The 23914-nt window shown below is 45.3% G+C and overlaps 1 protein-coding gene across 1 annotated transcript in view; it reads left to right on the top strand.

The window, feature by feature from the left end:
• OSBPL6 (oxysterol binding protein like 6) overlaps positions 1 to 23914 on the top strand; it is a 295064-nt gene that overhangs the window by 189742 nt on the left and 81408 nt on the right. The window contains exons 8-11 of the mRNA XM_088461219.1: positions 5342 to 5474; positions 9030 to 9133; positions 14649 to 14741; positions 18830 to 18995. Coding sequence (XP_088317345.1) covers positions 5342 to 5474; positions 9030 to 9133; positions 14649 to 14741; positions 18830 to 18995 — 496 coding nt within the window. The remainder of the gene's footprint in view (positions 1 to 5341; positions 5475 to 9029; positions 9134 to 14648; positions 14742 to 18829; positions 18996 to 23914) is intronic.

The raw sequence follows: 23914 nt of genomic DNA, 5'->3' as shown, positions 1-23914 counted from the left end.
ATATTACGTCTCCAGCATATACATTAGTAACCCTTTCTGCATTTCTGAAAGTACAAACAGATGAGAGATATGTGATTTCCTCATTTGTTTTTATGACATTTGCAAGCTCCTAAAGTGGACCAGTCAGCATGAGGTGGTATCGGGCATTATTTGTTTTTTTTAAAAGATGACCGTTTGACCAATTGTCCTCGTCCCCTTTTACCTAGAGTAATTCCATAACAACCATCAGCCCCAAGGAATAACAAAATGACATTGTTGTGGGAAGGGAACGGCAACAGCAGTTAGTGTACAATATTTAAAAGGGAAGGATCACCAGTAAAATCATTCCTACAGGGTCAAGGATATAGTGCCCATACCTTATACCACGGGATAAAGTTCTATGGTCATGAATAATACTCTACCAGAAGAATGCTAATGAGTACCATAAAGCCACGTTCTGGTGATCTCTCCCAAAGATTAGTTGACACTGTCCACCATCATAAGTTGATGACATCAGATATGCAGATACCAGTAAGCCCTTGAACGTAAACCACCACCAATGAAGACATTTCAAACCTTAATTTGGTCTCTTCTCAAAAACAAGATGTTCTGCACCACTTCTTGTAGAGGCAATTTAAGAATATACATACTTGGACAGGTGTACCCCAGTCCTGCCGAGATAATGTTGGGTTGAGGTTCTCAAAACACCCATCCTGGACTGGGAAGGAAACCATGTGTCTGAGATAAAGCATCAATGTTGCCAAGGCTCCTCTTGATAGCTTGAGGGTCCTTAGCTTGTTTTTAGTTTGAGAGGGTGATCATCTAGGGCCAGATTATAATACAGCCATGTAGAAACCTATAGAGCAGCACTTCAGGTCTACACATGTTAAGGGCAAGTTCAATAAAATGCACATAACCTAAGTCACTTGCTTTCATGAGTACAGCTGGCCAAGGGCTAGGATGAACATCCCTCACGTGAGTACACATGGAGTTGGGCAGAGGGTATTTACAAAGAACAAAATGGCAAGAGTCAGGAGATGGGAGCAGGTTATTGGTCCAGATCAAAAGCATGCAGCATAGGTACTTCATACACCGTGGCATGGTCCCAAGGGCTGCAGAGTTCAATTGGGCAACGCATTCCAAAATTTAGGACAGACGCCACGCAAGAACAGCAGGAAGAGACCAAGCCGGTGCAGATTCAGATAAAGGGCCCAGATGCACAGAGCGTCTGGTACAACTGTCTATCATTACTCAGCAAGGTATTTGCCCAAGTCTGTGGAGCAAGTACACTGTTCTGGCCTATGAGTAATCTAATTGAGCCACAACTTTAGCGCAAAAGGACTCGTTCACACCTTTCAGTATTTTCTGTAGCAGAGGAAGAATACAAGGCTTCCTTGAAGGTTAAAGTTCACAAAGGTTGGCTTATCACAGCTGCTAAACTCCAAAACTGATATTCTCAAATAGAATACATGGCGTTTAGAATACATCGATCTGAATACATTGTTAAGGTAGAATACCTGACTTCAACTGTGTTTAAAAGTTAAATTTTACCTCCCAACTGTCCTGATCATGCAAGAATAATTGCTGATGCGCTCCATAGGACTTGATCCTACAATCTTGTGCACTACAGTTTAATCGTTCAAAAGATGGTTTGTTAGTCTTGAACTTCCTGCATTGTACCGGCTCTACGCCCAGTCCCTGGCCGCAACCAATCTCTTGCAGGCTGTGGGCATTTAAGGCAGGATGCCAATAATACCAGTGCCTGATTATTGTGGTCTAATCTTTAACCTAGCTACTCCTGATTGATTTCCTGAACTTGTGACCTTGGCTTGTTGAACGACGATTCTGGCTGTGATACCCCTAGCTACGTTTCCTGGCTTTGCATTATCCCCTGGCTACCTGGTTGCAATCCTCTATGATTATCCATGTATGGAACGCCTTTCTTTGGACTTTGATACTGTTTTTGACCCATAGCTACTGGTCATCGGGATCCAACTCCTGAAAGTACATCTCAGCAACACCCCAGCTGCAGTCACCTAAAGGTCCTACCCACATATCTAGGACAATGTTGTGATGGGATTTGACATCTGTCCATGTGGTACCAAGCTTGTCAGTCTCTCTGTGTGAGACCCACCTCTCTTCTATACCGACAACTGGCTGCACTGGAGTGAATGAGACCATATTGGATATATTTCATTAAATCTAAACACTCTAGCTCCCAAACTACACCATTACATTCCAGGTTTTAAAGATATCCATACTTCAGTCCAGATAGTTAAATCAAATTGACTGAGGTACTAATTAGGTCGCCTGTGCTCAATCAGGGATATCCTTACATTCCGGACTGTAACGGCAGAGTTTGGGAAACTCTGCCTTAGCTATTATTTATTTAACTTAGTAATGCACAGTCTATGATACACGTTAATGTAAAATGTGAAACTGCTTCTAGGTGACTATGGTATTTGGCAATATTGAGGGACTTAAGGAGAAATAGAGCATTCAGTAATTAACCATTCAGATATGTCCTCTTGCATATTTGCTGCGTATGCATCAAATCGCGCCATGCATGGCGCGAAGTGTGCACCCACGAGTGGATACACGCACGCGACTCCATAGGATTGAATGGTGCGATCACAGTGCGCACTATAGCATATGCTGCTGCGGGTAATCACACAGCGCGATGTGTGCGCACGTTTGTACCACGATCTGCAAGGATGTAAGAGGAAACATCTGTATGCCACCTCTTTGGCACTGCTTTTACTGTTCATGGCTGCATAAAATCAACGTAAAGGCTATGCATGCTCCATCCCTATTAACCAAAACTGAAAGAAAGGAAGACTATTTATTTTTTTGCACAATTCAAGCCTCCCGTTTTCACAACACTTTGGCGAGAAACAATCCATAGGGATTAATGTGCCCTACATTATAAGTAATTACAAGGTTTTACAAAAAAAAGAAAAAGCTTCAGAAATAAATGAGAATCACCTTGGTGTGAGCGAGCAGTAAGATACTTCGGAACATTTCTGGATGTCCCTGCCCTTGATAATTTTGTCAGAGTTGCACTTTTTACTGCATTGTTATTGGCTTAGTCAGACATGATTTATACTGTACATTGGGTTCTGCAGCATCGATCAGGAAACTGACTCAGCAAACATCAATAGCAACATCTTCTAAGACAACCATCAATACTTGCTATCACTTTCCCCAAATTATGAGCCTAAACTATAGAAATGACAGTACTTTTGTTTAAAGAAAATGTAATTCTTTATGCTATGAAGCAACGGTATTTAAAAAATAAAAAGACAATTCCACAATAGAAAAATACTTTTAAAAAAGAGATACTCGCCCCTTGTGTCTGAATAGTTGAGGTTCTTCCCATGTAACTCCTTGCTCAACAAATACAAGCAGACCTCCAGCTCAGAGGATCCTGTGTATATAGAGGTTAATGTCGGTCAGGGCATGTGTTCCTTACCATTCTTCATCTCCAGCTTGTCCCTCTGTACCCAGGTTTGAATTGGGTATGGGTAAACCAACCTGTAGCCACTCGGATGTTTAGAATGCGCTTTTTCTTGAGCTTTTGCAAACAAGATCTTTCTGTGTGGGTGATTCAATTGTTTTGTGGGCGTCAAGACGTAATGGGCGCAATCCAATTGTTTTCCCCATAGGGCGTGTTTGCGCGTCCAGAAGCACTGGGTTTAGCCATGCAAAGCGGCTAACCCGACTAAAGTACTGCTTTGTGTGCCCAAACTCCCGCTTGGGCACCCAAAGTGCCAACTTTATCAGGAGACGGTGAGCAGAAATGTGTGCTTCCGCGTCTGTTTGCGCCCAATGGAGCATCAATTGAATTGCTCCGTCGGGCACCCCACACAAGGCCGGATTAAGAGCGACAGGGGCCTGAGGCTGAAAATGATAAAGGGCCTATACTGAGAAAGGGGAGGAGCTGTGACAGCACTGCATGGGAGTGGCCTGAGTCACATGGGCGTGTACACCCCTACACTACACTATCAGCCTCGCTGTTTCTGTATATACATAAGAATAGAAAAATTGCAGAATTTTGTGAGAAAATTAGAAATACAATTTTAGGGAGATGTGAAAGGGGAGCATTTTTGTTTTCTCCTTGTCCCATATTGCACAGTAGCGTATTTTAAGATTAAGTTAAATGGTATGAAATTTGTTTTGCTCAATGCATATACTGAATGCCTTTTTGTGTTTTATGAAGAATATGGGCCTGATTCATTACGGATCGCAACTTCTATTGCAATAGCGATTACACACACAGGCCCTCATTCAGAGCCGTTCGCTATTTGTGTTCGTTCGTTCAAAAACAAGGGGTGGCTATGCAAATGATCCGTTCGCACATTGCAGTCTGTTCACACCTCTAAGTCTGAACGAGCGAGCAAAACATACGCTCTTTTATTTCTGAAAAACGCCCCCTGGCCGCTCGCACCATACGTCATGTCCGCTATTTATTAGATTAATCGAGTACATCGAACAGGATATGAACTGCTCGCTATTCTTGTGGTTGGTTTTTTCAACCGCTATTTTGCGAGCAGTTCTGAGTTAAAAAAAACCAAATGACGTGGTCAATGACGCTGCTGTATTAATTATGCAGACCCATAAAACGCCCGTTTTGACCTTTAAGCACGCCTGCGATCGGATCTCCACTCCCCGTTTTCAAGCACCTTCCCCTGTTACCACCCACATATGCCTCATTCTGTCACTCAAAATAGCAGGCACTCGCTATATTGCGTACAAACGATTTTCGGCCGCACTGACTGGTTCGCGCATGCGTACTAAAAACCGTACGCATGCGCAAATGTGCGAACATCGCTCGGAACGAGCGTACGGCCGCTAGCGAGCTGCTCTGAATGAGGGCCACAGTCTCACTGTGATAGTATGCTAATCCACTTCCACCACTATGCCCACATTACCTTACACACATCCGTTATCCTTAGCAAGACTGCGAAAACATCGGTACCATTGAGTACCATCGCAGCCTCACGCACACTTGCCCAAGCCCTGACCTTACTCAGGAATTGCTAACTTCAGTGCACACTATCAGACCTCAGGCTGCGTCAGGCATCGCAGTGGATAATTTGTGCACGCCCCTGCACGCCTGCGTTTCACCGACCATCACCCCGTCACCTCTCACAAATGGCACTTCCTGTCAATCACTCTGCAGTGGGTCTGCGTAGTCACTGTGATCGCAGTCCCGATCACAGTGGCCGGTTCGGGCACGTGCACTGCGATGCACGCGCATAAAGCAACAATCGGCCGATTGTTTGCGTAATCCAGTTGAGATCGGTAATGAATCAGGCCCTATATATTTTGTATATATTCTTCATCCTTTACTCTTTAATAGGTTGCACAGAATAACTTCCTGTGGCAGTCTCCCATCCCATGCAGCAACAGTCTGCCTGCCACATGTACCACTGGTCAGAGTAAGGTTGTGGCGTGGCTACAGGACTCGGAGGAAATGGATAAGTGTGCAGAAGGTATAGTATGTTATTTAGGGTACTGTTAGCAGTTAAAATAGGATCACAGAGATACATAAATAGTATCATCTTCCAAACTCCATACCTGCTAAACCTTATTTCCCCAGGGCATTCATGTTTTTTAGTGGAGGAAAGGGGTGCAACCTATTTGCCAGTATGTACCATGCAAGGAAACCGCTTATTTTGATATAAATGACATGCAAAGCAACCTCGTTATCATCTTCCAAACTCCATACCTCATCACGTTGAATATTTTTTGGGCATTGCTTGTTACCTGGTGCTGTTGGCCACCCTGCATGACCATATATAGAAAGTCACCCTTATTTATTATATATAATTTAACAATTGCTGTAAATTATAATGTTATTAGAAGTCACCGGAAAATTGCGATGATGAACTAAAAGTAACAGGCGGAAATGCGCATACATTATTATAGACATACCAATAAATACACCACACGTACAATGTGAATTGAAGTGTGTTATAGCAATATGCCAGACGTTCGTCACAGTATAAACTATGTTCCTGGATTATAATAATGACTTAGAAGGGTAGATATATCAAGCCCTGGAGAGAGATAAAGTGCCAACCAATCAGGTCCGAACTGTCATTTTACAGGCTGTGCGGTCTATTTACTAAGCCTTGGATGGAGATAAATTGAATGGAGATAAAGTACCAGCCAATCAGCTCCTAACTGCCATGCTACAGGCTGTGTTTGAAAAATGACAGTTAGGAGCTGGTTGGCTGGTACTTTATGTCTGTCCACTTTATTTCCATCCAAGACTTAGTAAATAGACCCCGGTGTTTGAAAAATGTTGTAAGGAGCTGTTTGGTTGGCACTTTATCTCAGTCCAAGGCTTTGTTGAGCTACCCCGGAGTAATTTAAGCACATATATCAAATATTGCTTTAATTTTGTATATAAGAAAACAATACAGAAAACAGATCAGACGCCGCGTTTAAAGCTGCATACACACGTTAAGATTTTCTATCCAACCATCCAACTAGTTGATTGGTTGGAATGAAAATCTGGTAACGTATGGGCAGGGGTGTATCTACCCATTGGCCAGGATGGCACTTGCCAGGGGCGCTGGTCAAAGGGGTGGACTACCCCAGGGGTTCGAACTAGCCCCGCTAGTCCCCCGGGCCCCACAAGTTTAGGGCAGACCGCTCTCACAGTAACAAACACACAGCCGTGTGGTCGCTACTGGGCGCACTGAATAGGGGGGCCGCTACTGGGGCACATTATGGGGGGAACGGCCGCTACTGGGGGCACTGTATAGGGGCGACTACTACTGGGGGCACTGTATAGGGGGGACTACTACTGGGGGCACTGTATAGGGGGGACTACTACTGAGGGCACTGTATAGGGGGGACTACTACTGGGGGCACTGTATAGGGGGACTACTACTGGGGGCACTTCCTGAAATTATGAGGGGAGGGGGCCACCAGTCCATTACATTGCCAGGGGTGCTCCCAGGGGCGTAGAGAGCCACGCGGGGCCCCGGTAAAGAGGGGGCATGGCCTAATTTCAGAAGGCGTGGCCACACCCCCTTGCAGAAAAAAAAAGAGTTTTGCAGCTGTGAGCCCCTCAGCCCGGCGCAAAGCCAGTGGGGGGCGCGATCAGTGTGATCGCTCCCCCCTTCAGGCATAGGAGATTGCTGTGGCTGCTACGCTGTGTGCTGGGCTGCTGCAGAGGGAGGGAGGGAGGAAGTGAGGGGGGGGCGGCGCCAGACCCGGACCCCCGCCGGGCCCCTCTGGAAGCCCGGGCCCGGGTAAACTGTACCCGCTCCCCCCCCCTCTCGGCGCCCCTGGATACACCCCTGCGTAGTAACTGACAATCAGCAATTTGCTCCTAAATGCCAGAAAACAGATGAAAATGGTCGTTAGACAAGTTGGTTAAATGTTTGATCTAAACAATTTGTTCAAACATCAGTTTATGTCCATTTTCCGGCGTTTGGGAGCAAATTGCTGATTGTCATTTACTCCCATACGTTACCAGATTTTCATTCCAACCAACCAACTAGCTGGATGGTTGGACAGAAAATCTTTACGTGTGTATGCAGCTTTATACCCCTTTTCCAACAAAATTCCGGGTCTGACCCGGAGTTGGAACAGAGGGCCTGATTCAGAGCCGGACGCTATTTGCGCTCGCTCATACATAAAAAGGGGCCGGATATTTAAATAGAGCACTCGCTCTTTGCGGTCTGTTGACGCCTCTATGTCTGAACGAGCGAACGAAACATGCGCTCGCTATTTTAAAAAAAACGCCCCCTGGCCGCTCGCATCCTACGTCATCTCCGCTATTTATTAGATTCATCGAGTACAGCGAAAGGCGTATGAACTGCTCGCAGTGCTTGTGGTAGGATTTTCCTACTGCAATCATGCGAGCAGTTCAGGCTAAAAGACAACCAAGTGACGTGGTCGATGACGCTGCTTTGTTAATTATGCACACCCTTAAAACGCCCGTTTTGACCGTTTGGCACTCCTGCGTTCGGATCTCCACTCCCCGTTTTCAAGCACCTTCCCCTGTTACCACCCACAAACGCCTCATCCTGTCACTCAAATTAGCAGGCATTCGCTATTTTGCGAGCACTCGATTTCCGACCGCACTGACTGGTTGGCGCATGCGCATTATAACCCATACGCATGTGCAGTCGGAGCGAACGAGCGGCTCTGAATCAGGCCCAGAGTTCCTATCCGGATCAGACCCGGAATTTAGCCAGCGCCGACTCAGGATATTCCCGAGTCGGCGCCGCTCACACCGGAGTCTGGTCTGTATAGGCCCGGCTTTCCCGGCGTGAAAGTGGACGCTTGGAGATGTCATCTCCAAGCGCCACTGAAGCCGGACCAATCGGCCGGCTAGCAGCGCACTCCAGGTCATCGTGACCCGCAGTGCGCTGTTCTCACAGCAGGGTTTCACGGGCTATGCCCGTGTTAAACCCTGCTATTTACCTGGGTTGGATTGCCGGGTCACTCGACCCGGCGATCCAACCCTCTCCCCTTTTACACCAGGGAGCTGCCCGGGTTAACCCTGCAATAACCCGGGTTTTAGCTCCGGTGTAAAAGGGGTATTAGCCTCTTCTCCTCAGCTAGCAGAATCATTTTGGAAATGCTCCCATCCGCCGGCACCTGTGATCCAATCATAGGTTAAAGCAGAAATGACTGGAGTTCTCTTTTAAAGCACCGTCAATAGAAATCACTAGAATTTCTTATCAACTTGATGCAGTCACTCTTATCTTATACCAAAAGTACTTTCCTGAATGCTGAGTTAGAATAAGACCAGACAATAATTGAATCACCTCTTTCCTGTTATCTACATAGTACTTAGAGGAATGTAAATGGGTGACTTGGCATTGGTAGTGTGCTGAGTAATGAGCAAGGGGGGACATTGCCTAGAATGATAATTATAGTGATCTATTTATGGCACAACATGTACATTATTTACTATAGAGGAACTATTCTCCCGGGGAGTGTAAAATACTCTGCTTTTATTCACATTCAGAAAATATCCTGCGGCTGCTTCTGATAAACACATGTCTCTGTCTGTTTGCTAGATCTGGCCCAATGTCAGTCCAACTTGATTGAACTTAACAAGCTGCTTCACAACCTGGAAATTCTGCAAAGGACGCAGTCTGCACCCAGCTTCACTGACATGCAGGTACAGTCAAGGGCATGCTTAAAGAACATTATACAGAATTGCACTCAAGCTGAAAGGTTGTAAAATTTCTAAATGAATGACTCATAGTAATTTCTAAATGCAGCCATGTTCTTCTAAGTATGGGACGTTTACTGATGTCATCATAGGATGTCATAATGATCTTGAAAGGTGCAGACTCTCAATGACATCCCAAATTCTCCCTGGAGTGTTGGGATCTCTTCTGCTCCTAAAGAATATATCCACCTATTATTGTATTTAGTTAATTGGAAGGTTTCAGCAACACAGCTAATGCTGGGCATACACTATATATGTCCACATGACAATGACAATCGACCATTTGCTCACAAACACTGGAAAACAGACAAGAATAGTCGTTCAGACAAATTGGTTAAAACAAACAAATTTAACCAATTTGAACAATTGTTTTTTTGTCCGTCTTCCAGTGTTTAAGACCATATGATTGACTGTCATTTGCTCCCATGCATTACCAGGTTTTCATTCCAAGCAGCCAGATTGGACAGATATCTGACAGATAATTGTATAGTGTCTGCCCAGCATAACCAACGTTATTGATACAATACACTGATCATTGTGTTCATACAAACATGTCCCCCTGTCATTGCTGACAGGGCAGAAACTATGTTTGTCCTGGGCATGGGGTCCTTGCAGTTCTGCCAGCTCAAATAAACCCTGCTATTACAACACCTATGAGAATTATACTAGAATATATCTCACAAAGCAAATGTAATAGCACTTACAGAATCTCCTTAGCAATTACTTATATAGTAGAGCACAGGTTCCCAAACTCGGTCCTCAGAACCCCAAACAGTGCATGTTTTCCAGGTCTCCTCACATAATCACAAGTGACATGATTAGCTCCACCTGTGGAACTTTTAAAATGTGTCAGTGAGTAATAAATACACCTGTGCACCTGCTAAGTAACCTGGAAACGTGAACTGTGTGGGGTCCTGGGGACCGAGTTCGAGAACCTCTGTAGTAGAGCATATCTGCCTAGAAGATTGCAGGCCCAGCATTGAACACAAAAACCATTTTCTACTGACATCTATTAATGCACCAGTTTACCAGCTAGAACAGTGGTTCTCAACGTCAGTTCTCAAGTACCCCCAGCAGGTCATGTTTTCTGGATTTCTTTAATCATGCACAGGTGAGTTGATATACTTTGCGGGGTCAGTAAATATCACACTTGTTTTCACAGACAGAAATCATGACCTGTTGGGGATCCTCGAGAACTGTGGTTGAGAATCACTGTTCTAGAATAAACAGGAGAATTTCCTCAGGGGGAAGAAACCTGTTTGTGTATATTGATATCGTTCTGGTTTTCCTAGACCCATATGCAAAAGCTATAATTTAGGCATGCTTATATGTGTCTCCAGCACTGACATGTGGGAGAGGAGAGCGCTGGCAGTGAGAAATTAATACAGGGATATGAACTTCTGTATATATGACTGGTGAGTATTGCTGCTAATTAGACAGCTGGGACAGGCTTGGTCCCACAGTGCTGACGGCTCTCTCCTCTCCTATATGGCAGCATTACAGCACCTGTTGCTGCCTTCCAGTAACAAAAAGTTTGTGAGATAGGGGCTAACTCCACCAGAGGGTATATAAAGGGAATTGTGCCTCCAAGGGTTCTTAGCTAACAAGGATTGTGCAAATATTTACTACCAGAAGCACACACACACTATAGCGATATATCTGCAGATGATGGTCGTTCATGCACAGTGAGCGACCATCATCTGCATGCTGCAGATGAGACGGGCCGGCCTGGGGGGCGGGTAGGGGGCGTGATCTATTTGTGGAAGGAGTAGCCACACCCCCTTCGGGAAAAGAAAAAAATTATTTGCGGCGCTTGGGAGGGGGGCGCTGTGTGCCCCTCAGCCTGGCGCACAGCCAGTGGGGGGCGCGATCAGTGTGATCGCTCCTCCCCTTTGGCATAGGAGACTGCTCCTTTAGCAGCCTCGGACAGGTCTCCCAGTGCAGCCTCGGACAGTCTCCGAGTGCAGCCCAGCACACAGCAGCGTGTGCTGGTCTGCTCTGACCTAAGACGGATGGGGAGCGGTGCCGGACCTCGGTAATTAGTACCCACTCGTGGCTCCCCCCCTCCCCCCTCTCTGTGCCCCTGTGTACGGGCGATCAGCCGATCGCCCGTACACACTCGCCGATGAACAGATATGTCTGCAGCCATATCTGTTCATCGGCTGTGCAGCACAGCCAATGCAATATGTCTGTGAGCGACGTCGTTCATACATATAGTCTGTACACACTGGCCGACGAGGACACGATATATTGGGCGATCAATTGATAGGCCAATATATCGGCCACTGTGTACCCAGCATTATACAGCGAATGGAGCAGCAGATTAGTGGGTCAGTGTTTGCCGTACTGGATACACATCACATAACTCATTAGAAAAGGTTACTGCGCAGCGACAGGGTTACGCGGATGACTTACGCCTACCAGATACAATTGTATGTATCCGTACTTCTTTTGACATGAATGACAAAGGTGTAGAATCTAATGTAAACGTTTAGAAATATGCCCTCCAATGATTATGTATTGAACTCGCAGCGGGGGATAGATTACACCGGAGCAATTCATCATTGCAAGCAACGTCTGAAGAAGGCGCTTGTATTCGTGAGCAAACACCGAAAACTTTCAGTTTTCGGAGTTTGCTGAATATCAGGGGGTCCTATTGGACCCCTGATGATGAATGGCCCCGTAACTAAAACATGTGGAAACTAGTGTTTCCGTATGGTTACTGGGCCATTTATCGTTTGATGAATAGGCCCCCAAGTGCCTAAAATCAACATTATTTCTAAATAATAATTAACGTATTGTTACTGAACTGGATTGGTAGCATTGAATTAATCAACACCCAATATAAAACAGATGCTGCTAATGTACAACAACAAATAAATACACAGTGGGTCAATCTGTTTTTTAATCACTTTATTCACCTTTTTATACACTTACCGTTATTTTTAAATATTTCACTGACTTAGCTTACATATTTTAATTGTATTTAATAAAGGTTACATTTTATTAATTAGTGCGCCAAACAGAAAAACTTTTTTCTTTTTTGGCGTTTTAGTTCTTACGGTTGTCATAAGTCTGCACCCCCTTTTAAATATACACAAGAATTTGTGGTGAACTCTCAGGGGCCAAATCTAAAGCTACGATCAGACGACCGTTGTCCGATCGTCCTGCATGTGCTGGATCGAACATCCAGCTCATGCAGCAACCCCCCAACTACTATAGTTAACCTGGTCGATATCGACCAAGTTTGCCTGCATGCATGGGCGATGGTCGATTTCGTTATCGACCATTCGTGCCCGCACATCGAACATCGTTTGGTCGTTTGAGGGGCCAGAAATTGGATGATTTGAACGATAACGATATGATCGTTATCTTTTATATCGTACACTTTATCTGACCCTGTGTTTGCAGCTTTATTGGTATAATACTAACAGTGTTGGACTTGTGCAAGGATTCATTATTCCAGTTTTCCCTTTTCCCTGAATTTTGAACTTGCTTTGTGCTATACCTGTTGGACGAGGGGGGTTTACACGTGCGCTCCTGTATGTGGATACATGCTGCGAGGGGAGGAAAAAAAGGGGGGGGGTTTGTGGGAGAAATGTATGTATATATGATGGTGGGGTGAGGGGTGAGAGGAACGGGGTGGGGGGGGGGGAAAAGGGGGGGGGGGAGGTGACAGGGGAGGGTAGGTGGGAAAGCGGAATATGGGTGGTTATGTAATAACAATAGATGGCGTGTATTAGTGTTTGTCTACTGTGTGGGTGTTGTTGGTGTGTAATGAAAAGCCAGACACTTGTGATCGAATCCAACCTGTTTATTGGTGAGTCACAGTGCTCCCCTGGCGGTATCGTGAATGAGATTGGGGTTGAGTGGCGGGTTTAGTGATTTCCTGGTCAGGGAGTTGGTGAGCCCTTTTAGGGGGCTCCTTTCCGTACGGCCCTTACTTCTGCACGTCCCCTCTGCTGGACCTATGGTCACAGTCTTAGATGACCAGGATAGTGATGATGTCTGTGATAAAGTCCCGTGAAGTGGCAGTGGCGGCGTCCCGCACTGATGTTGTAGTTACCTACCGGTAGGTTGCAGTCTCTAGTCCTTGTACAGATGTTGTGTACTCCGGTATCGGTCCGGTGGTCACTGGCACCCTGCGAGCCCGCAGGGTGCCAGTGACCACCGGACCGATACTGCCGCTTCACGGGACTTTATCACAGACATCATCACTATCCTGGTCCTCTAAGACTGTGACCATAGGTCCAGCAGAGGGGACGTGCAGAAGTAAGGGCCGCACGGAAAGGAGCCCCCTAAAAGGGCTCACCAACTCCCTGACCAGGAAATCACTAAACCCGCCACTCAACCCCAATCTCATTCACGATACCGCCAGGGGAGCACTGTGACTCACCAATAAACAGGTTGGATTCGATCTCAAGTGTCTGGCTTTTCATTACACACCAACAACACCCACACAGTAGACAAACACTAATACACGCCATCTATTGTTATTACATAACCACCCATATTCCGCTTTCCCACCTACCCTCCCCTGTCACCTCCCCCCCCCCCTTTTTCCCCCCCCACCCCGTTCCTCTCACCCCACCATCATATATACATACATTTCTCCCACAAACCCCCCCCCCTTTTTTTCCTCCCCTCGCAGCATGTATCCACATACAGGAGCGCACGTGTAAACCCCCCTCGTCCAACTTGTAATTAACAGGATCTGGTACTCCTGTTCCACGTGCAGCACCACCATAGCCCCACCTTTCTTGCTTTCCCCCCATCTTGCTCCCTAATCTCCCTTCCTCACACACCTTATAGACATACCCTCTAAGACCTAGAGCGCGGACCACTCTGTTCATTATTGTGCTATACCTGGTATGATCACATAGCCAAGGCTGCAAGGTTTTTAAAAACACTTAAAAAAAAAAAGTGTTTATATTTAGAATAAATATGAATGATTCCTGTGTGGGTATTTGATATAATGGAGAGGCCAGATCGAGCTCCGTTAATTTAGACTAACATCATGCTCTAGTGCCATCCGTACTGCCTACCTTAAACTGTGCCACAATTACCAGGAATACTATGAAATGGGCAGAGCTGGTACGGTGCAGTCAGGCGCATCGCCTTCACTTCAGCATGTAATGACCTGCACCATTAATCTTTAATGCACTGCATTTGTATGGCTTCCACGCTGGGCTATAGTACATCTGCTCTTGAACTGCACCTCCTCTATCTCCTCTATGCTGTATAATTTGTATTGCTTTCTTGTTTTAACATTTGTTTCACGCGCAGCACAGTCTTTATGAATTCACCTTTTACACTCCGTACTAAAGGGAAGGTGGTTGCTCATTCTGCACTTGTGTAACCTGCTAACTAATCTATCTTGCCAACATGTGTTGTCTTTGCTTGTGTCTCATGTCTGAAATTTAATAGCTTTCTGTTGCTTTTAATGGTTTGTGCAATTTAGGCTAATTGTATAGATATGTCAAAGAAAGACAAGCGCGCGACGAGGAGGTGGAGAACAAAAAGTGTCAGCAAAGATGCAAAAATACAACTTCAGGTACAACATTATCCAGTACAATTTGTTCACACTCTGTCATGTCCAGCTTAATATAAATGCCCCATTTGCCCATCTGTCATAAAGCTCTGCTCCCCACTCTGTGGTCCCTCTATAATTTATACCAAGGAGCCTGTTTAGTGACGCCTCTCCCTCTCGTAGGGGTAAATTTACTAAAGTGAGAGTTTTTAGATGTGAGTTTTAAAAGTGATGTTGCCCATAGCAACCAATCAGATTTGACTTAACATTTAACTAGCACCTTCTAGAAGATAATAGCTAGAATCTGATTGGTTGCTATAGGCAACATCACTTTTTAAACTCACTTCTAAAAAGTCTCACTTTAGTAAGTTTACCCCTTAGTCTCCAGTGTTTTTTTATTTTTAATTCTCCTTGGGGGATTTTGTAATTCAGTCCCGTGTTCCTGGCATCTGCTTCTTGTCATAGCGCCTGATTCATTACCGATCGCAACTGCGATTACGCATGCAATCGACCATTTGTTATGTTCTGCACATGCGTATGCACGAAAACTCTGTGACGGGTCTGCGTAGTCACTGCAATCACAGTCCTGATCGCAGTGACTACGCAGACCCATCGCAGAGTGATTGACAGGAAGTGACCGTTTGGGGGTGGTCGCAGGCGTGCCAGTGCGTTTGAACGCCGTTGCAGGGACGTGCATAAATTAGCCACTGCGATGCCATACGCAGCTTGGGCTTTCACTGCATGCGATGAGGTTAGCAATTCCTGAGTAAGGTCCGAGCTTGTGCAAGTTTATGTGAAGTTGCGATGTTACCGATGGTTTCGCAGTCTTGCAAAGTATTACGGATGTGTGTTAGGTAAAGTGGGCGACCTTATATTAGGGTGCAGAGGCAAAGCGATCATTAGCATTTTTTCGCAGTTAGACTGTATGCGTAATCGTTGCTGCGATCGCAATAGCGATCCTTACTGAATCAGGCCCATAGTTCACTATTCTCTATAGTCAAGTATATAAGAACCAACTCAGTATTAGTATTGTACATTTCTTCCTTGCCCTATTCTCAGCTTGTTCTAAGCTGTGTAGCCTAATGTTTGGCACCAAACATTAGGCGGTACATTCTCCTGTACACATAACATTTAACACTCATGTGATTTTATTGTTGTATGTACACTGCTGTCTGCTGCATATGTGTTGCTTGCGTAGTTTTGTGCTTTTATTGTTCATGGGATGTTATTGTTTTCAGGGTTTTTTTCGGGGGTGGGGTGGGAGGAGAGTTGACCTGTGTAACTGTTGCTAATATCTTCTCAAATGTAACTGTAAAGGGTCACCTTGATTTTATATGTTGATTATTACTGTGCTACTTTTGTTAGTATCAATTTGTTTACAGTATAACAAACGTACTGTCTATTTATGTAAGAGTACAGATGGGGATGATTTTTTTTTTTTAACAAAATATTATTACACCAATAAAAAAAATCCCGCTGCAATTATTAAATAAAAATAATAACTGGTCTGCGCTTGCTCAGTGGAATCAGGAGCTTAGATTTGGCTTTTAGTTCCATTGATTAAAAAAAATAAACATTGAAAAAAATTAAAAATCATAAAAATAGTTTTCCCATGAAGAGAGATGGGCAAGTTATCACAGACAAAAGCGGCAAATCTTACCATTGGCAGGAGTTACAGCTATTTAAATATAATGTAATCTCGTTACATATAAATGGGCTTTGAAGACAAAGGGCAAAATTTACGAAGCAGCCGCTGCTTCCCGGCGGGTTGCAGGTACATATCTAAAACGGCACCCAGAGTCAGTGTAAAGCCGGTGTGCTTTACGCTGACTCCGAGTGCCGTTTAAAATATTCACCTGCAACGCACCGGGAAGCAGTGGCTTACAGAAAATTCTGCAGTGGCTTCATAAATTCTGCCCAAAGAGCCACGTGTAATAACCCGCGGTTTGTGGGAGCCGGCAGGATACCGACGAAATAGTCACTAAATTTAAAGCGGCAAGACGTCTAAAGGCAAAACCAACCTGGTTATACTAGTTGCCTCTTTAAATCTAGCAGCTATCTCACCAGTATCGCGCCAGCTACCGCAAATATCGGGCTATCGCATTTGGCCCAATATGTGACATGACAGTTATTCTGCATCTTTCCCATAATACAGTAGAACTTCTTGGAGAATCTTATAGAGCTAAATAGAGACTCTCCTAGTAAAAGCATAATACATACTGTAGATAATTGAGACGTTTTCCTCTGCTTTCCCCCAATGAGCTTCAAAGTTGAACGCATTTGTGTCATTTGTCTCTGCTTTGAAACCTTTATTCCTTTTGTCCTCTCTATTTGCTTTGTGTCCTCTTTGTAGTCCTGTTACAGTCTGTTTCCGGCTTTTTAGCCTTCATTTTATCCTGGAAGCATCTTTATACCAGCAGGAATATCCCTTCAGTTATCAGTTTCCGTTTTCCTTGATTACGGGACATTACATACCACAGTGGAGATCCAGCTGAAAAAGAGGCCTCCACGATTTCATCCAGTGTAGCCACAAGGCATCCATCCATAACAGTCAGCCAATGACATGACCCTGATTTTAGGGATTTCTTGTCATTGCAGGCAGCATTAACTGTTGCAGTGTTGACCCTACAGGTTGCTGTACAGATTGAAAAGCGAAACTAGAGAAGTAAATGTTGAAACTGTTGTTGGCATCATATTATGGGTGTAATAGACCTAACCACTGGTTTGTGGTGTTCTTGCATTTTTGAATGGATCCCAGTGGCTCAAGTCAGAATGTGACCATCACATACGAGCATGAATGTAAAATGCATTATCCAGTCTTACACTGGATTTCCATACAGCACAGTAACATGAAAGCAGGATGGAGCACCCGCCACATAACAACACCGCTACCACCTTCCATTCCGGACCACTAAGGTCGCTTCCAGGCGCTGTCTCTGGTAGCAGAGGAAGCCAGCTCGGCATGTCCATTTGCTCCCCTGCTCCTGTGTATCAACCTCCAGCCTGCCGCCTGCACCAAGCATTTCCATTACCGTGGAGACTTTCCAGCTGATTTCATAGGCTCTGGCTTTACTTTGCTGGAAGACAGAAGCAATGGTGAAACGAAAGTCGGGACAGACAGCATTTTGGAAAGATTTTTTCCATCGTCATATTTAGTCTTTCATCTATTTTATTATATAGAAGCGGTTATATTTGGGTATCCAATCAGAAGGTCGACAATGAGAATGGACTTTAGGTCAACAACCAATATGTCGACTCGCAAAAATATTGATATGGTTAAAATGCCGACATGTTCACAATGTCACTATTTAACATATTGACACCAAAATGTCAACATACTGTTTTTTGCTTATTATTAGGATTAGAGTTAGTCTTAAAGTGAGGTTTAAGGTTAGGCTAAAATAAGCAAATAAATGTATGTCGACATTTTGACCATGTTGAGATATTTGAATGTCGGCCTAAAGTTCATGTCAACATTCTGACTGTTGACATTCAGAACCTATCGACTTTCTGAATGTCGAGTTTTCATACTCTTTCAGTGGTATCGCTATGGGGGTGCGGGCCACACCGGGTGTCACCCACTGTCACCTTCGGAGTGGGTGACACCAAAATGCTGGCTCCTCCTCGGTGACAGTGGTGCTGCAGTGTGACATCCTCCTGTCACAAAGGAGGAGCAGACAGTGCAGGAACATCTGGCCTCCATGGGCAGCCCAGAATCACCAGGGATGCTAGGCACGCCCCTGGAGGGATTTCCCAGGAGGCCACGCCCCCTTTATGGTAGGCCACTCTTTAATAGTTTGAGTGGAGTCTGGAGAGATGTGGGTACTGAGACATTCCTCATTTGTACAGGGGGCTATCATACTCATTAATAATACAGTCTACATGTGGAAAATTCATTGTGCTGCGCCGTTATTAAATCAATAATATTCTAATTAAATATGAATGGATTTTCTGTCTCTAATTCCCCCTATGCGTTTCAGGTTACGGCTGAAGTAAAATATTTAATAAGGTCATATGGGACACAACTTGTGCACTGGGCTGATGTAGGCTTGTATTATTGATATGGATATAATCTTTGCACCATTTTTACTTTTTTGTTTAATGTTTTATAGGTACCCCTCAGCGCTTCGATGTCCCCGGTTCGCCTGCACGCCTCCAACCCTAACCTCTATGCAGACGTGGAGTTTCAAAACCTTCCCAGTCATATAACCGATGCCCTGGAATTTGCCTCGGACTATACCAAACTGCAGGAGGAGTTCTGCTTATTATCACAGAAAGGTACACGTAAAGAAATGGAAGACTTTTTATGTTACAAAAAATAATAAAATATAATATTTTTCAATATAGGGTTACAAAATGGGCATTTATAATAATAATGATAAATAGCCGTTAGCAAAAATTAAAAACAAAACACTTTCTGGCATAACATAAGAGACTCGGGGTCTGATTCACTACCGGTCGCAACTGCGATTGCAATAGCGATTACGCACGCAGTCTCACTGCGATAATATGCTAATCCACAGCGATCGCTATGCCGTCACAGCACAACATAAGTACACCCACTTTACCTTACACACATCCATAATGTTTAGACTGCGTAACCATCGGTACTATCGAGTACCATCACAGCCTCACGCACACTTGCACAAGCTCTGCCCTTACTCAGGAATTGCTAACTTCATGGCACGCTATGAGTCCTCAGGCTGCGTATGGCATCGCAGTGGCTAATTTATACACGTCCCTGCAACGGCGTTCAAACACACTGGCACACCTACGTTTCGCTTTTAAATAACAAGAACTCATAAGCCGCTAGTTCCTAAATTTTGAACCAGTGACACAATTCAACCACAATATTCCATCCAATCTCTATCCAATGAAACAGCTCTAACAACAAGATAAAAAATTATAAATTTATATGTGTAGACCACAGGTATGGTAGGTAAGCCAAGATACAATATATAAATATAGGGCCTGATTCAGACCCACTCGCGAGCGGCTGTCCGCTCGCAAGTGGGTCGATGTTAGGCACTGAGCATGCGCACGACGGAGGGAGCTCCGTCGTGCGCATGCGCCAGACGCGACGAGCGAAGGAAAGTCCTTCGCTCGTTGTGTCCGATCAAAGGGGGCGTGCTGTCAATGTTGATTGACAGCACGCCCCCTTTGGTGGGCGTGCCGGGGGGGTGCCTCCCTGACGGGGGCGTTCCCACGGGAACGCCTCCCGTCAGAAGCCGGCCCACTGACATCACTAGTGATGTCAGTGGGAGTGATTTTGGCTCTGTTAGAGCCAAAATCACTCCGGAGCTTGCGGTTGAAAACCTCAACCGCAGGCTCCGGCTCGCAATTTCGATGGTCGCGATGGTCACGACCATCGCGGCCATCAAAATGCACGCTCGTATAGCCTGTGGGTGGTGACCCACAGCTATACGAGCGTCCAGGAGGACGCTCCATGAAAATGGAGCCCGGCCCTCATTCAGAGCGTGCGCTCTGCTCAGAGCGTACGGCTCTGAATGAGGGCCATAATCGTTTATTTAGCTAAAGAATAAACATATATATTATATTATAATATCTGTATTCATATAAAATATAATTACCTTTATAAAAAAACATCATTGGTATAATACAACTTCACATTAATGGATTGATACAAATATAAATTAGGCTTGCGGAATCAATTTGTGGAATCAGCCTTGTGGAACTGCAAGTCCCAGGATGCACTGAATCTATGTGAAAATAAGATATTTATACCAACTTCACCCAAGCGACAAGCTATATCAGTACTATTAGGAGGCGGGTGTCCCTGTGCCGGGCAAAGAGTGCACTGTGGGCCTGATTCAGACTTTGGAATAGAGGCCCTGATTCAGAGCCGGACGCTCTGACAGAGTGCTCGCTCTGAATCAGGGCCGGGCTTTTTTTTTTTTTTAAGAACGGCCTCCTGGCCGCTCGCATAGCTGTGGGTGACCACAAACAGCTATAGCGAGCGGCCAGGAAGATGGTCGCGATGGTCAAGACCATCGCGACCATCGTGCTTGCGACGAGACCCTTCTGGTAGGGGCTCGTTGCCGCAAGCCCCAGAGAGATTTCGGCTCTAACAGACTCGTGATGTCAGTGGGGCCGCCCCCAAACAGAGGCGTTCACATTTGAACGCCTCAGTTTGGGCAGCCACTCCCTCGGCCCGCCCCCCAAAGGGGGCGTGCTGTCACTCAACATCGACAGCACGCCCCCTTTGGTACGAGACCCGGAGCGACGGCTTGCCCGTCGCTATCCGGGTCTCGCACATGCGCACGACGGAGCCGGCTCCGTTGTGCGCTGCGCACTGGACCATCATCGACCCGGTTGCGAGCGCACAGCACTTGCGACCGGGTCAGAATCAGGCCCAGAGTGAGATATCTCTCTCAACTGATCATCTTGGTGACACCATGCTGCACTGCAGGTGGGGCAGATGTAAAATGTGCAGAGAGATTTAGATTTGGGAGGAAGGTGTCAAAACTGACCTCTAAATTATAGAGTAATAATAAAGCTGTACAGTATTTGTGGGCTACATGTAAAAGCAGCCAGTATTTACCTACATGCACATTTTTTTTATGTATTTACACCCCTTTCATTGCAATATGGTTTGTTCAGGTTCACAGTTAAGTGCTATCTCTCTCTCTATTCCCAACTCTGAATCAGGCCCAGTGTGAGAATAAAAGCCGGCGGGGAGAGTCTACTGACTGAAAGTCCATCCTCCGACCACTCACCACTGTGCTACCGCTCTGTCTTACCGGCTTAATAATAAGTGCAGCAGACGTCTTTATTATCTGTATTTTAAATCGGATCAGTCCTCTGGTCCTAATTGGCCTGCACGGGGGGCTCACCTTTCTCATATCCGTCTGTTGGAGGTGACCCGTTTACCACACACTTCTCAGCTGATGGCCCAATGTGTGCACTGGCAGTGGGGAATCAGTGAGTAAGCTGCCTCATGTCCTCCAATGGTGCCTTGTATAAAAGTGCAGCTCACGTTTCCCAACAGCAATAGTAGTGGTGGCCAATGCCCAGCCAGCACCCCCTTAAGCAAGACCTCATGGAGCAGGTTAGTAGGTAAGTCTGGAAGCAGCCTCTGACATGTTCCGTCCTGTCCTCAATCAGAGGGTTTTTTTCCAAGAGAATGAGCCCCCAGAACACTACCATCTCCTTTTATAAGAGCAGGGATCTCAATTTACTGTCGATCAATTAATTATTCCACCTATGAGAGCTGCAGGTACAGCAATATGTAGCAAATATATAACACACAGGGCCTGATTCAGAGCCGGACGCTCTATCAGAGTGCTCGGTCTGAATCAGAGCGTTTTTTTTGTTTGTTTCGGCCTCCTGGCCGCTTGCATAGCTGTAGGTGACCACCAACATCTAATGCTAGCGGCCTGGTGATGGTCGCGACCATCGGGGCTTGCGACGAGACCCTTGTGGTAAGGTCTCGTTCCCGCAAGCCCCAGTGAGCTTCCGGCTCTAAATAGAGTCGAAAACTCACCACTGACATCACTGGTGATATCGGAGCGCCTGTCGCTGGCCGGGTCTCACACATGCGCACGCCGGCTCCGGCATGCGCAGTGGGGGAGCATCGACGCACTGTGCGCTTGCGATTGGGTCTGAATCAGGCCCACAGTTCTTCTATGCAAAACAAGAATTAAAATGTGTCTTGGATTATATAGATAACAAATAAATACATAATTTATCCAGATTTATAAATGACCCCTACAAATCCAATTAACCTACACATAAAAGAAAAACATATATATATAAATCCTGAAAATCTATAAATACCGGATTATAACCATGGACCTTGCTGCTCATGCACCCTGACTCTAACCACAACACTATCACACCTTAAATCAGGTTTGCAGAGTCTAAGGGCCAGATGTACTAATCCTTGGAGAGTGATAAAGTAGACTGAGATAAAGTACTAGCCAATCAGCTCCTAACTCATTTTTCAAACGCAGCCTATCCACTGTATCACACTCCCAGGCTTAGTACATCTCGCCCTAAATATATACAACCAGTTTAGTCTATAAAAAGATACGTAACCTGGCACATCAACATTATATGCATCTAGTACGGACAAGATCTAAACATCCGGCCTACAATTGACCTTATTAATGTTATTCTCTATTTTATAGAATCAAAAAGCAATAAATTAATGTGGAAATAAAAAGAGAAAAGATTATTCTTTTATGCCAAATATAACCCCAATATATTCCCTATCTGGGATCAAACTCATAACATTCAGTGTGGGAGACCAGAACCCAAACCACTAGACCACAGGTTCTCAAACTCTGCCTTTAGGACCCCAAAACAGTGCATGTTTTCCAGGTCTCCTCACAGAATCATAATTAGCTCCACCTGTGGATTTTTAAAAAATGTGTCAATGTGTCTGTGCACCTGCCAGGAGGACTTGAAAAATGTGAACTGTGTGGGGTCCTGAGGACCGAGTTTGAGGAGATAAGGGCTCAGTAAGATAAGCATTCTATGAGGAAGCTCAGGTGCCACCATCCACTTTAATAGACTTGAAAATAGTTGCTCAGAAAATTACAAATCACTTTTATTATTTTGTAGGTAATAAATTGTCAGAACTCACCTGAATGGACAAACTGCAACATTGAAGAGTTTCTACCAGGTGGTCCGGCGCTAGGTTTCTCTGCACCCAGCGTCGCCCTGTGCTGCACTGTCGCCCCTTCCCTCCCCTGCTCCCTCCCTCTGCGTTTTTTATACCAATACCGCCAGCGGGTGGGTGGAGGGCGGATTTTCCCAGAGCCGGGCGGTGGTGAGTGCCTCTAAAATAATGTTCAGGCAGGGAGCAGGGCTGTACCCTTCAGGCTATAGCACTCCAGACGACGGCCCTGCTAGCCCGTACCTTGAGCCGCCTCTGGTTTCTACAGCATTTTCTGTGCTGATACAAATTCAGGAAAGAGCAATGTGTATTTCTGCTGGTCTGTGTGCTGGTCTGACAGTAGCTGGAGATTACACCTAAACTCTGTGTCCTCAGCTGCACAACTAATTGTAACTAAATAGCATTAGCCCAAGTTTAAAAACAAAACAGCGACTGAACGGGTTAGTGTTAGTTTTAGGCTAAATTAGTATTACTCTAAGCATGTCAACACTATGGTGTCAGCATAAAATATGTCAGCATTCTGCAAGTTGACATATCATACCACACCTTACAAATT

Source organism: Taudactylus pleione, unplaced genomic scaffold (genome assembly GCF_031769625.1).
Source record: "Taudactylus pleione unplaced genomic scaffold, aTauple2 ptg001027l, whole genome shotgun sequence".
Classification (NCBI taxonomy): domain Eukaryota; kingdom Metazoa; phylum Chordata; class Amphibia; order Anura; family Myobatrachidae; genus Taudactylus; species Taudactylus pleione.
This window is presented reverse-complemented; position numbering and strand designations above follow the sequence as displayed.